Genomic DNA, 13181 nt, shown 5'->3' with positions numbered 1-13181 from the left:
ATAGTCACTTAGGTCGCTTTAGCTCTCGATCATCTCAAATATATTGTTTTCTCAAATGCCGCTCATGTAACCGCACATTTGCATTCTGATATTCCTTTTGCAGCAATGGAGACTCGAGGACCGACTGTATCACGTGACATTGCCTTTTCACCTGAAGCTTAATAAGCATTTTTTTTCTGGAGATGGGATACCGACGGCTCAGTAGGAGAAGAGAATAGTTCGTGCAATTCGTTACCATGCCGCGGGAGAAGCAGAAGCGAGGGCGCCGAGCAGAGGCCAAAAAGGAAAGGGAGAACTCTAAGCGAAAGCGGGAATACGATAACGCTGATACCGAAGCCACGAAGCGACCAAAAGTGCAAGACGACGAGACCTACGCAGCGCCGGTGCACCAGGAAAATGCGTTTGGAAACGGAGATGATTATATCCCTCTCGAAGATGGCGCTGCTCCGGTTGACGATACGCCGTTTTACGGATTATTAGATTCAGACGAGCAGGAATATTTCTCGCGTGCAAGCCAGACCTTGGAACTAAACCAATTTGAGAACGATGAAGACCGAAGAACCTTCATTGACAGTGTGTTGGAGGAAGCAAACGGGAAAGAATTGAAAATCGCGTGCAGCCAGTCCTGTTCGCGGCTCATGGAGAAGTTGATCTCCATGTCGAGCGCGAGCCAGCTTAAGCATCTGTTTGGCAAGTTTACCGGGCATTTCCTGCATCTCGTTCAGCACCGGTTCGCCAGCCATTGCTGTGAACGGCTGTTTTTACGTGCCGCGCCCATCGTTGCGTACGAGACGAAACCTCGAACGAAGAAGCAAGCAGATGTGGAAGAGGACAAGATTGACGGGCAACCGGTTTCGAATTTGCCAATGGCGGATCTAGTGTTGAATGCGATATCGGAACTTGAGGGGAACTGGGGGTACCTGCTCACCGAATCTTTCGCATCCCATACTATCAGGGTGTTACTTTTGATCTTGGCCGGTGAACCATTGGATAACGCTTCGAACGTTGCGATGATTGCCAGCCAAAAAAAGGAGAACGTGGAATCTCTAAAATCAAGGTCCCAGCCAGAACCTTCGTCGGCAGAGAAACGTGATGTTCCCCCGGTATTTAAAGCAGCCTTAGAAAAGATGATAAATGACCTGATCACCGGCTTGGATTCAACCTATTTACGTGCTTTGGCAACGCATCCAGTCGGCTCACCGGTTCTCCAGGTTCTCCTAACGGTCGAGTTGACTCATCTTGGAAAAGATAGAGCAAAAGATCCGAATTCTGTTGTGCGTCGACTCATTCCAGATGATTCTCTAGAGGACACAGACAGCGCTACGTTTATAAATGGATTATTTTACGATCCCGTTGGCTCTCGCTTGCTAGAAACCTTGTTACGGTATGTCCCGGGCAAGTTCTTCAAGATGATATACAAGAGTATGATCCGCGAGCGAATTGGGTCTCTGTCTCGAAATGAAGTCGCATCATACGTCGTTGTCCGTGTCCTCGAGCGGCTTAGCAAGGAAGACTTGCAGGCTGCTATGGGGCTTATCCTGCGCGAGGTGCCTTCAATGGTTGAACGTTCAAGATTGAATGTTATTAAATCTTTAATAGAGAGGGGCAAGCTACGTGGAACAAACCTCACTCCTCTAGCTGATGCACTCAAATCGGCTTATGGAGCGGAATCTCTTTCGAGGCTCAAAAAGATTTTGAACCTGGACGAAGCAAGCAAGGAGGATCCCGCAAAAAGCGCAAGTAAGATATCTTCGCAGCAACTTCACGGTTCGCTTCTTGCCCAAGCAATGTTACAGGTTCCTGGACCTTTGGCAGAGATGATCCGGTCTAGCCTCCTTGAAGCACCGGTATCTACACTGTTGGACATTGCGAAAAACCCAACAGCTTCGCGCGTCCTTCAAGAATCGCTTACTGTCTCAAAGTCGACGAGCCAATTTCGTCGACAACTTATACCCAAATTTACCGGACATTTATGCGACCTCGCGTTACACACGAGCGGCTCTCATGTTGTTGACGCGCTATGGCAAGCAACCAGCGATCTCCTATTTCTTAAGCAGAGGCTAGCGGAAGAACTAGCCAATAACGAAGCGGCCTTACGTGATTCCTTTCTGGGACGAGCCATCTGGAGAAACTGGTCCATGGATTTATACAGGAGGAAACGAGGAGAATGGGTGTCTCGAGCTAAAGGGCTCGAAACAAAGGTAGCGGGCTCGGACCTATCCGACGAACAGGCCAAAAAACCAAAATCCAAGTTGGACTTGGCGAGAGAGCGATTTGCAGCTCAGGCTGGAGAAAAGGCGAAAAGAATGGAGATGGCATAGGCCGGGAAAAGCCACAGACCGAACGTGTCGCCGACGAACGGCCTCCTCACCGCATAGTGGCGGCCAAGATCAAACAGACCCCTGCGTCTTTGTCGAATGTCGCTTTACTGAATTGGGCGCTTTTTCATGGTGTTTCCGGTTGATTAATAAGGGATGCTGGGGTCTGGCAGCCCCTTTCAAAGCTAAGCCCCTCCTGATGCGCAAAAGCGCCAGAATTTTCGGCGTTTTCCCAGGGGTTCGGTGTGTTGATGAGCAGGTATAACTACGCCGTAGAGAGCAGGTAGATTAGCCAGGCGGCCCAGGCCTATGTAAATCTTATCGCCCGAGTGTGATGTCACCTCAACCATGCCCTTCTATTAGTAACATCATCCCGATAAATATCGCAACCGCCGAACTCTGTCAACTCGACATATTCTCGATCATCAGGCAGAATTGCGATCGAGTCTGTTCGTGCAGGTTGCGAAATAGTAGGCTTGTCTGTCAATCGAACATGGAGCGCGCAGACGAAGTCAGAAATGTAAGTAGAGGGCCGTGAGCCTATGATCACTTCCATACTTGTACTCGAAAGTGCTCTTGCGTTGACAATTCGCTAAGCAAATGCTGATAGCTGCCTCTGCTGTAGCTCCTCAATCCCGTGCAGGAACGGATCCTGCAGTTTATACAATCCGCAGACCAAGGCTCGCAGGCACTCGTGCAGAGACATGCGTCCAACGAGAGCGGTCCGTTCAAATCCGGATTGCTAGACCTGAAGAAGCCCACGGAGCTACAGGAGGAATTGCAGGTCGAACTTCCCGCGCACGGCCAAGGAGTAGACGGACTCCTTCAGGTTTTGGACAAGCTCCTTCGATACTCCGTGAATACTTGGCACCAGGGATTCCTGGACAAGCTCTATGCGTCGACGAATGCACCCGGGCTTGCCGCTGAGTTGATCATCGCTACCTTGAATACCAATGTCCATATATACCAAGTGGCTCCAGTCTTAACAATCATCGAGAAAACCACGGCGGCCCGCTTGGCGTCGCTCTTCGGCTTGACGGGACAATATGCTGGAGGAATATCGGCGCAGGGGGGCACGGCGTCGAACACAACCGCGATTGTGATCGCCCGGAACACTTTATTCCCAGAAACGAAAACAGAGGGCGTCAGCAACAACCAATTCGTCTTGTTCACAAGCGCGCATGGGCATTATAGCATTGAGAAGGCCGCGCAAATGCTTGGATTTGGCAGCAAGGCCGTTTGGCCCGTCCCTGTGGACGAGAAGGGGCAGATGATACCAGAAAAGCTTGATGAGCTCATCACGACCGCAAAGGAGCAGGGAAAGAAGCCATTCTTTGTCAATGCGACCGCCGGCACTACAGTAGTTGGTAGCTTTGACCCTCTACCGGAGATCCATCAAATTTGCCTAAAACATAACCTGTGGTTCCATGTTGATGCCTCATGGGGTGGCTCATTCATCTTTTCTAAAAAGCAAAGGAGCAAACTCAGAGGGTCTCACCTTGCTGATAGCATCACCTTTAATCCGCACAAAATGCTTGGTGTCCCGTTGACCTGTTCGTTCCTTTTGGCCGCGGACATCCGTCAGTTCCACCGTGCCAATACCCTTCCAGCAGGATATTTGTTCCATAATGAGGAGTATACAAACGGATTCTGGGACTTGGGAGATTTGACCTTGCAATGCGGTCGCCGTGCAGACTCCCTCAAATTATTCCTTAGCTGGATGTACTATGGGTCTGAGGGCTATGAACAGCAGATCGACTCTGCCTGCAGTATTGCAGAGCAACTTTCTACTCTCGTTGGTGCCTCGCCTCATCTCAAGCTTCTCACCGAGAATCCTCCTCCATGTCTCCAGGTTTGTTTCTACTACGCTCCTTTAGGCCGAATGGCCTACCCGCCGGAGCGGGAAATCAACGGCAAGAGGCTGAGCGAAGAAGAGCGAGCCAAACTCAACGGAAAAGTAACCGAAGAAGTTGTTCGGGAGCTTGTTGACCAAGGTTTCATGGTGGATTACGCGCCTCCAAGTGAAGACGATACATTTGCTAGAGATGGAAAGTTTTTCCGCTGTGTTGTTAACGTCCTTACGAAAAAGGAGACCATAGAGGCTCTTGTGGATATAATCGTTAAACTCGGATCAAAACTTGTCCAACGACAGTTGGGCTCAGAGTTGAAAGTGCCGACTGCGAGTGTCATGTCAGGATTTCAGCCAAAGAACCCTGCGGAAATGGGACACGGTCCAGTTGTTCATGGATAATAATTCCCACATTGTTTGGAGAGAGTCAAAAGTTAGGGTATTGTGTGTATGCTTTGAGAAGTGGGTATATATAATACATTGGTTCTTCAAGACTAAACAAGCAGCAGCTACAGCCATTTAGGTATGCCTGATATGGCCATTGTAGCACGTCAAACGTTTCATCCAAGTCCTGTAACATTCCGCGTTGTTTATCGACGATTCACGGCATCTGATGTAATATTAATGTTAACTTCGGAGTTCGACCCGCCTTTCCAACGCTGCCCTGGCTTGCGACTCTGATAGCATCTCGATTCCTAACTCTTTGAGTACTTCGCGAGCGCTTTCGTTGCTCGCAAAAAGTCTCTTTTCCACTTCCCAGAGGCTTGGGCTCGAAGGGGCGACTCCGACATTAGCTCCACCGCTCTTTTCCAATTCAGAGTTCAATTGCAAAAGGAATACGCCCTCAGCCAGTCTCTGAGCCACTTTATTAGCTTCACTTTCACCTGCTGGGATTCCCACAGATGTGTCAATTGTCGTACATATATGTTCGAAATCAACAGAGAATTGGTTGGCGCCGGCAGCTGAGAAGGTATTCCGTAAAAGGATATTATCCCAAAGATACGTCTGAACCGAGAGTACAAATTGTCGCACTATTCGCCTTAGGGGTGCTGGAGCAAGGGCTCGTGACAAGAATTTGAACTCTGTAGTAAGGCTCCGAGTAAACGCTGCTAGGTCCGCAGACGGGGTGATGACGGATCCGCCAGTATCGGTAAGCGACGTTAGCGAAGCCCAGACAGAAGCACGGGAATATTGTTTGAGCGACGTTTGCATAGTTGAGGTCAAAGCTGACACAATAATCGACTCAGACCGGATTCGAATGCGACGATATGCCGAGGAAGTTTCATCAAACAGTGCGCCCTCATTGCCTTCGGTGCTGTGGCCATCGGTATTATATGTTACGGTGGACGATGTGCGTGCTGCGACCTCTGAAACGGACATGGCACCGGCAACTGGCCTGCCAGTTTGAGCATTTTGGTTAACGCGATCCTGCAATTCGTACCAAAGTTCTAAGAAGAAAACGTCATCGCCCCAGTCCTGCATTTTCTTTTCCAGGTACTCTGCACTTCCAAATATCCTGCACAGCCTTTCTAAACCCGCGATTCCTTCTAGATTTGGCTGATTAGTAGAAGAATGGACAGTCCGACCGATTGTTGAGGTCATCGCAAGATAGGCCTCCAGCCCAGAATGCAGTCTTTCATGGAAAAGATCAAATATCGTAATTTGGATGTCAATGAGAAAGCGAAGTTTATGGCTAAAGGAAGATAGCGGCCGGTACCTATCTGTGATTGTTTCAAGCAAGTCGTTAACCCGGATAGCTGCCTTTGTTGGCTTCGTGGCTGTGGCTTCGACGCCGTCATACTCGATCTCACCACTGTCTGTCGCGTCAATGATATCCTGGTAGCGGGAGAGCGCAAATTCTTTCTCAACTTGGAGCCACTGAGCGAACCAATCCTCTTTGACGAGTGTTTCCCATGTCAACCCTTTCCAAGCACGATCATGGCTAAATTCCGGTGTATAGCCCCAAGTGTCTCGAATATCACTGTCAAATTGCATCAATTCGTGAATGAAATGGCTTAATAATTGAGGGTGATTGGCAATGTGCGGAAGAGTTGCGCTGATTTTCTGCCGTGCCATAGGTAACAATGCCGTTATGTAAGAGAATACAGCATTTGAGTAAACTGGCAGAAGCAGCCTGTCGCAGTTTAGAGACCGTTTATCAAAGATAGGTTGAAGATATGACATGAAGAAGCCGCTATATGTATTAACCAAGTCAATTATATGCGATAGGAAATACTCGGGCTAAACGGTCCTTGTCAGTCGTATCCTTGAGTATTGAGTCGAAAAATACCCGCTCACCTTGTCTAATCGGTTGGTCGGCTTCTCGCCACTAAAATGATATTTGAATCTAAGATCCAGAGGGTGCACCATTTCCTCTAATGGTAACAGAACTGGGATATTGCGATGTTCCTTTTCACCTTGAAGCAGTGCGGCCTGGGAGACAATGTCCCTGCATCTCGGCAATTAGTATTTGCGATTCGACGTTCAAAAAAAAATAAAGATAAAAAACGATGATACTCACGGTTCATGTAACTGTAGCAGTAGCTCGGTCCACTTTTGCCATTCATCGATCAAAGGGCTGTCAGTCTTAAGGTCCCGTGAAGGCCAGTTCATTCTCTCAAGGACAGTTTGCAGGTTTTTAGAATATTCTTTCCGAAGAGCGCCTTTCAGGTTGTCTGCTAGCTTCATAGCATAGTCAACAAGGTGGGGAGCAGCACCCTCTGCCGCCATTTGCATGGATTCCAATGCCGAAGTAATAGCTCTTAATTCAATGTAGAACCGTAGCGCCTCGCCTGGCGAAGACTGCAAGATCGATAGAGCATCTTTACTACTCGGATATAAGTACACGAGACGACAAACAGAGGCAGAGCACCAACCTAATACCGTGTATCTTATCCAGAAGCTCCAGATATCCCTTTGCCATTTCTAACCTCCAAAGTTTCTCCATACCACCTTCAAATTTCCGTGTAGCTTCATCACTACTTTTTGACCCGGTCACCTCTATGAGCCGTTTATCTATGTCCTCCTGCTTCTGTTTAAATGCTTCGCCCCGTTCCCGAACCGCCTCTGCGTGTTGGGCTGAAACTTTTGTCGCGTCGTTTAACGTCGCCTCGGCTTCGCGTAACTAAATTGAATAGAAGATTAGCAAAGTGGGATTGCACTCAGCTGAGCCAACTGAAATTACCTGCTGCTGACGGAGCTTCTGCTTCTCATAAATATCGTTAATCAGGGCATCCAGATCTTGTAAGTCAGCTGCTGTTTGAATATTTTCATTAATGTGATCCGCGATGCGCGGCCCATCTGCGGCGCCACGCGCCATTGTGGAAGGTTGAAATTGACTTATTCAAGGAGAACTGGGCTGGTAGCAGGGCGGCATTTCAATCTTTAAGACCGCCCAGCCATGCGCCTTCTAGCGCTCTTGTTGTTCACTTCAGTTGTGGTTTCATTCCTTCCAACTGGTGAAGCATGACGTGGAGAGTCCAGAACTTCACAAACGCTTGGCACTTCCATCCTCGCTCAACCTGAGACTCTTCAACCGGCGAGCGTTGAGGTCAAAGATGCAGACATGCCCAATCCCGCCAGCAAACGTAAAAGGGATGATGCTAGTGACTCGAAGTCGTTCAGGAGTATCGACTCCTTTTTCAGAAGCCCGAAAAAGCGGCAACCGCAGGTCGATATCTGCACTCCAGCTCCTCCAGGAAACCAAGCTCTGACGGACGAGGAGCTCGCCCGAAAGCTGCAAGCAGAATGGGATAGAGATGCTGCGCCTAGCCGAGATGGGCCACATACAGAAGCGAACACACAAGCGGCTCTGCTGCCTCAGAGCGTCGAGCGCAAAGGCGATCTTCAAATAGCCGATTCACCGCCCAAAACCTCGGGAGTTGTTCCTGAAAAGAAAACAAAAGGCGTGCTGTCGCTACAGACTTCCGCGACCACGGAAGACACGATATCTATGTCCTTGCCCTTAGACCAGCCACCGCTGAGCTTTAAGCCGTCTACCTACATCGAACAGCTGAGAGAATTCTGGGGGTTGGAGGGAGGACGCGCTTCTTACTCAATATTGGCGAGAGCGTTTTCCCTAGTCAACAGCACACAAAGTCGAATCAAAATCGTGGATATACTAGTCAACCTACTGAGGATCTTGATTGAAGGAAACCCAGACAGTCTCCTTCCTGCCGTCTGGCTTGCTACAAACGCTTTCGCGCCCCCGTACGTTCCCTTGGAGTTGGGACTGGGAGGATCTGCTATCTCCAAAGCTTTGAAGAAGGCGTATGGGCTGGATAACTTGGGCTTAAAATCCCTTTATGACAAGCATGGAGACGCTGGTGATGTCGCCTATGAAGCTAAAAAGAAACAGTCTTTTACTTTAAGGCGACCGAAGCCGCTCTCTATTAAAGGAGTTTATGACTCACTGACAGGGATTGCTAATAGTAAAGGAACGGGCAGCCAAGAAAATAAACAGAGGATAGTTGAACAACTGCTTCGAGATGCCAGAGGAGCCGAAGAAAGTCGGTATATCGTCCGAACGCTCGTCCAGCACCTACGTATCGGAGCAGTCAGAACTACCATGCTCATCGCCTTAGCTCGTGCATTTCTTTATTCAAGGCCACCATCTGCTACCTTTGAGGTGTATTTGCAACCCGACCTTATGAACCTAAAAAAGGATGAGCTATCCAATTTATATGCCAGGGCAGAGGAGATAGTCAAAGCCAGCTACGCTCGCCATCCAAACTACAATGACCTCATACCATGCCTTCTAGAAACAGGCATCTCGAAGGCCGTTCTCGCCAAATGCGGTCTATCGCTTCATATTCCGTTGTTGCCAATGCTAGGGAGTATTACGCGCGACCTGACAGAGATGCTTACTAAACTGCAGGGCAAGAAATTCAGTTGCGAATATAAATATGACGGCCAACGTGCACAAGTACATTGTGACACGGCAGGAAAAGTATCACTTTTCTCGCGCCATCTGGAGTTTATGACAGATAAATACCCGGACTTAGTATCTCTTGTCCCGCAGATTAGGGGAGACGGTGTGTCGAGCTTCATTCTTGAGGGAGAAGTGGTCGCTGTTGACCAAGAATCCGGAGATTTATTGCCCTTTCAGACACTTTCCAACAGAGCGAAGAAAAATGTTGAAATGAGTAATATCAAAATCAATGTTTGCCTGTTTGCATTCGATCTAATGTACCTGAATGGCGAGCCATTGCTAGAGCGATCTTTCAGAGAACGACGCGAGCTGTTGCGAAGCCTCTTTGTCGAGATACCTAAACGATTTTCTTGGGTCAAAAGCATCGACGCAACCTCTACCGATTCAGATATGATACTTAACTTCTTCCGGGAGGCCACCAAAGAAAAATGTGAAGGTATTATGGTGAAGGTATTGGATACCGATGTCGAAGCTGTGGAAACTGTTGGGCTGGGCTCGGCCATCAAAGAATCATCCAATATAGCTAAAGAAAAGCAAAAGGGAACAAGGAAGCGAGCCTTGTTGTCTACTTACGAGCCCGATAAACGACTCGAGTCATGGCTGAAGGTGAAGAAAGATTATAGCACAGCCTCTGATACTCTGGACTTGATTCCCATCGCTGGTTGGCATGGTCAAGGTCGAAAGGCTAAATGGTGGTCCCCAATTCTCCTTGCTGTGCGAAATCCGGAAACCGGGTCGTTAGAGGCAGTCACCAAATGCATGTCCGGTTTTACGGATAAGTTCTACCAGGAGAATAAAGAGAAGTATGCTGAACACGGCGACAATGTGATTTCACGTCCAAGCTATGTGGATTATAGGAACGAACCTGAGGTCTGGTTTGAGCCTCAGGAGGTTTGGGAGGTCGCTTTTGCAGACATTACGCTCAGTCCGACGTACACAGCAGCAATCGGTTTGGTCAGCGAGGAGCGCGGATTGAGTCTTCGGTTCCCAAGGTTTCTTAGGGTCCGTGAAGATAAGACTATCGAGGAGGCAAGCACATCTGCATATCTGGCTGAGCTTTGGAGGAAACAAAGTGCGCGCTTACAAATCGAAGGCGTCGATTCGATGCAAGAGGAACCTTGACAACGTGTGATTGTCATCAAATCTATTTTCCACATTAGCAACGCACCATTATATCTGGCCAGTTATATTTCCGGATCGTCCGGGCAGGAATACTTGACGAGGTTAAGGCAAGGGATGGGGTCCGCTCCAGTGCAGAAATTTACGTCATAACTCAATTGAGTTCAGCTCGCTCGTTCCCATGTCTTCAGCTACCTGGGGGCTGTCGAAGTATTAGGCTATCTACGGAGTATCCTACGGGCTCTTACCAAAGGACGTGGCTACAGCAGATGCAGAACCACTTCCAGAACGTTCCGTGACGACACCATTTCCTGCTCCCCGCACTTCCCGTATATAATGGAGGATGTCACCAAAGCCAGTGGCAAGCACACTATACATTCAACAGCAAACTAACTATTGAGCAAAGTGGTTTCATAACAACTTATCCGTTATTCCAAAATGCCGCTTCCCCGAAGAGCTTTACTGGCTGTAACCAGTGCACACCCGCCATTTTGGCCGGACGGGAAGAAGACCGGGCTCTTCTTCTCCGAAGCCTTACATCCCTATAATGAGTTAACGGCGGCGGGTTTCGAAGTTGACGTTGCCTCCGAAACGGGGACCTTTGCATGGGACGAACACTCTCTTACCCCATCGTTCCTCTCCAAAGAAGATGAAAAGGTTTATAACTCCGAGCAGAGTCCCTTCATGCAGAAGATGAACAAGCAGGTGTTCAAGGCTGATGACTTAACACCACACGACTATGGACTTGTATTCGTGTGTGGAGGGCACGGAGCATTGTACGACTTTCCGCATGCCAAACATATCCAGCACATCGCACAGGACGTTTATAAGCGCGGCGGAGTTATTGGAGCGGTTTGTCACGGGCCGGTTATGCTGCCAGGAATCTTGGACGAGAACGGAGATTCGATCATTAAGGATAAAACCGTCACTGGATTCACGACAAACGGCGAACTCATGTTGAAAGTCATCGACCAGATGCGGAACGATAAATTGCATACAGTCGCTGAATTAGCCACCAACGCTCACGCCGAGTATGTCGAACCAGGAGACCCTTTCGATAACTTTTGCAAAGTCGATGGAAGAGTGGTTACGGGAGCGAACCCCCAGAGTGCAACACACACGGCGCTAGACACTATTAAAGTGTTTGAAGGAATTGCGAAGGAATAAATTCTAGGAGGATTACATGACCAAAACAACACTGTCATTTCGAACGCTTTTTATCTGGTCCTACTGCTTTATATTTCGACGGCAAAGATAAACGATCCTACGAAAAAGAAGAAGAAGAAAAGATATACAATAGCTGAAGCTATATTTCACTCCTTTGATGGGAAATTATTTTCGACAAGGCACCATTTGTGTACATATCGTAATTGAATTGCGATGGTTGTCATCCACTATTTTCACCTTTTCATTGACACGATGATACAATTGGGCTCCAAAATTCCTGTGCTAATAGCCGTGACTACTGGGCAATCATCCCCTGTTTTGTCCTTCCGCTGAATGTTGAACCTAATAGTTTATTATCAATGAACACACTGAATACGACCCTTTGAGCCTATTCTGTGTTGCAGCTTTTTGCTTGATGGACGTCATTGATCAAGCTCAATTTACATCACGTGAAAGCGTGTTCTTTTCGTTCGCCGTGCAAGACGCGTTCTTTGTTGCCCGTCGCGACCACCCCTTGGCATCAAGGAGGTCCCGAGTCTTCCCATTTGACTGAATGCAAGATGCATTACGTGCTTTGGGATTGCCTGATGCCTCCTTGAATATATGCTCAAGGATGATTTCGCGAATATGGACGCTTCTTGAGAGCTAATCGGCGGAGTCGTCAAGTGTCTTGACAATTGCACAATATCAGAAACAACGACGAAATTGCTGATATAGGACGGCCATGACTACAAATATGGGACAGTGAGGATTGTGGTTCAATGGTATCTTCTTTAAAGTCAAAAAAAGAGCATGCCTCCACATGAAGCTCCGATGCTCCGCTGGTTCCATCGTCCGAGCTAAGCATAAAACTCCCAGTCTTCGGGGAACCAACTGTACTGCACATCAGAAAGATCTTTGAAGATATCATCATAAGCAGGTATGGCAGTTTCTGGCCTTTCACCCTGCCGATGATAATCTCGCTGGATTTCCCTCATCTTCGGATCACTCCACATCTGCTTCATCCACGCAAGCGCCTCCGGCGTGGCAGAAACGAGGGGAAGCCCATACGAGCGGAATCGCTAACAACACGTCAGCAAAAAACTCAAAACTCGAAAAGAAGAGAAAGAAAACAAAATATCAACCCACCCACAGCACCGGCCAAAAGAACGAATCCACAATCCCAAACTCCCCACACAAAAACCCCCCATCCTCCCCGCCCAGCTCCCCCAACCTCCTCGCCGTCTCCCTCCTCAACTCCCCCCACAATGCAAGCACCCGCTCCACCTCTACCCGCGCCTCCGCGCTCAGCGGCACGTTCCCCGTGTACCGCCCCAGGAAGTTGGTGTGGTAGGTGGTCTGCAGCGCGCGGCACAGGCCGGAGTGCATGCGGGCCACGGCGCTGCGGGCGAGGGCGCGCAGGGCGCGGTCGCGGGGCCAGAGGGGTAGGTCCGGGTGGGATTCGGCGAGGAACTCGAGGATGGCGAGGGAGTCGGTGATTTGGATGGGGTTGTCGGGGAGGGGGACGGAGAGGGCGGGGACGAGGCGGGAGTGGGAGAGGGATGTGGACTATTTTTGGTTAGATTTTTCTCTTGGAGGAGGGGGGGGAGGGCGAGGATAGGTACCTGTTCGAGGGATGAGATCATGGGTTTGTAGGGGATGGCGTAGTAGTCCATCAGGGTGGTGACGCGGACTGTCCAGCCTGGATGTCGACAGAAAAGTAAATCAGCTGTTTGTCTCGATTTGGGTAAGATAGTAGCTATGATGGGTCGTGATTTGAACTCACTCGAGTACCGAGTCCAAGCACCGATGACGGTGT

At 49.0% G+C, this 13181-nt stretch overlaps 6 protein-coding genes across 6 annotated transcripts; 4 read left to right on the top strand and 2 right to left on the bottom strand.

The window, feature by feature from the left end:
- Positions 1 to 236: 236 nt before the first annotated feature.
- On the top strand, positions 237 to 2014 carry UREG_07484 (uncharacterized protein; the record flags this gene model as incomplete). Its single annotated transcript, XM_002582665.1, has 2 exons — positions 237 to 1740; positions 1923 to 2014. 2 exons carry the CDS (start codon positions 237 to 239, stop codon positions 2012 to 2014), a joined length of 1596 nt encoding a protein of 531 aa, XP_002582711.1.
- Positions 2015 to 2811: 797 nt separating this feature from the next.
- UREG_07483 (uncharacterized protein) lies at positions 2812 to 4569 on the top strand (the record flags this gene model as incomplete). Its single annotated transcript, XM_002582664.1, has 2 exons — positions 2812 to 2838; positions 2944 to 4569. 2 exons carry the CDS (start codon positions 2812 to 2814, stop codon positions 4567 to 4569), a joined length of 1653 nt encoding a protein of 550 aa, XP_002582710.1.
- Positions 4570 to 5155: 586 nt separating this feature from the next.
- Positions 5156 to 7486, bottom strand: UREG_07482 (uncharacterized protein; the record flags this gene model as incomplete). The annotated part of the gene is made up of 6 exons (XM_002582663.1): positions 5156 to 5393; positions 5546 to 6408; positions 6466 to 6616; positions 6689 to 6994; positions 7044 to 7291; positions 7352 to 7486. The coding sequence occupies 6 exons, from the start codon at positions 7484 to 7486 to the stop codon at positions 5156 to 5158; spliced, it is 1941 nt and encodes a 646-aa protein (XP_002582709.1).
- A 246-nt stretch (positions 7487 to 7732) lies between these two features.
- Positions 7733 to 10219, top strand: UREG_07481 (uncharacterized protein; the record flags this gene model as incomplete). Its single annotated transcript, XM_002582662.1, has 1 exon — positions 7733 to 10219. The coding sequence occupies one exon, from the start codon at positions 7733 to 7735 to the stop codon at positions 10217 to 10219; it is 2487 nt and encodes an 828-aa protein (XP_002582708.1).
- A 435-nt stretch (positions 10220 to 10654) lies between these two features.
- Positions 10655 to 11383, top strand: UREG_07480 (uncharacterized protein; the record flags this gene model as incomplete). Its single annotated transcript, XM_002582661.1, has 1 exon — positions 10655 to 11383. One exon carries the CDS (start codon positions 10655 to 10657, stop codon positions 11381 to 11383), a length of 729 nt encoding a protein of 242 aa, XP_002582707.1.
- Positions 11384 to 12222: 839 nt separating this feature from the next.
- On the bottom strand, positions 12223 to 13038 carry UREG_07479 (uncharacterized protein; the record flags this gene model as incomplete). The annotated part of the gene is made up of 3 exons (XM_002582660.1): positions 12223 to 12444; positions 12512 to 12931; positions 12988 to 13038. 3 exons carry the CDS (start codon positions 13036 to 13038, stop codon positions 12223 to 12225), a joined length of 693 nt encoding a protein of 230 aa, XP_002582706.1.
- Between the last annotated feature and the right edge of the window lie 143 nt (positions 13039 to 13181).

The sequence above is a fragment of the Uncinocarpus reesii genome, genomic scaffold, assembly GCF_000003515.1.
Source record: "Uncinocarpus reesii 1704 scaffold_5 genomic scaffold, whole genome shotgun sequence".
Classification (NCBI taxonomy): domain Eukaryota; kingdom Fungi; phylum Ascomycota; class Eurotiomycetes; order Onygenales; family Onygenaceae; genus Uncinocarpus; species Uncinocarpus reesii.
This window is presented reverse-complemented; position numbering and strand designations above follow the sequence as displayed.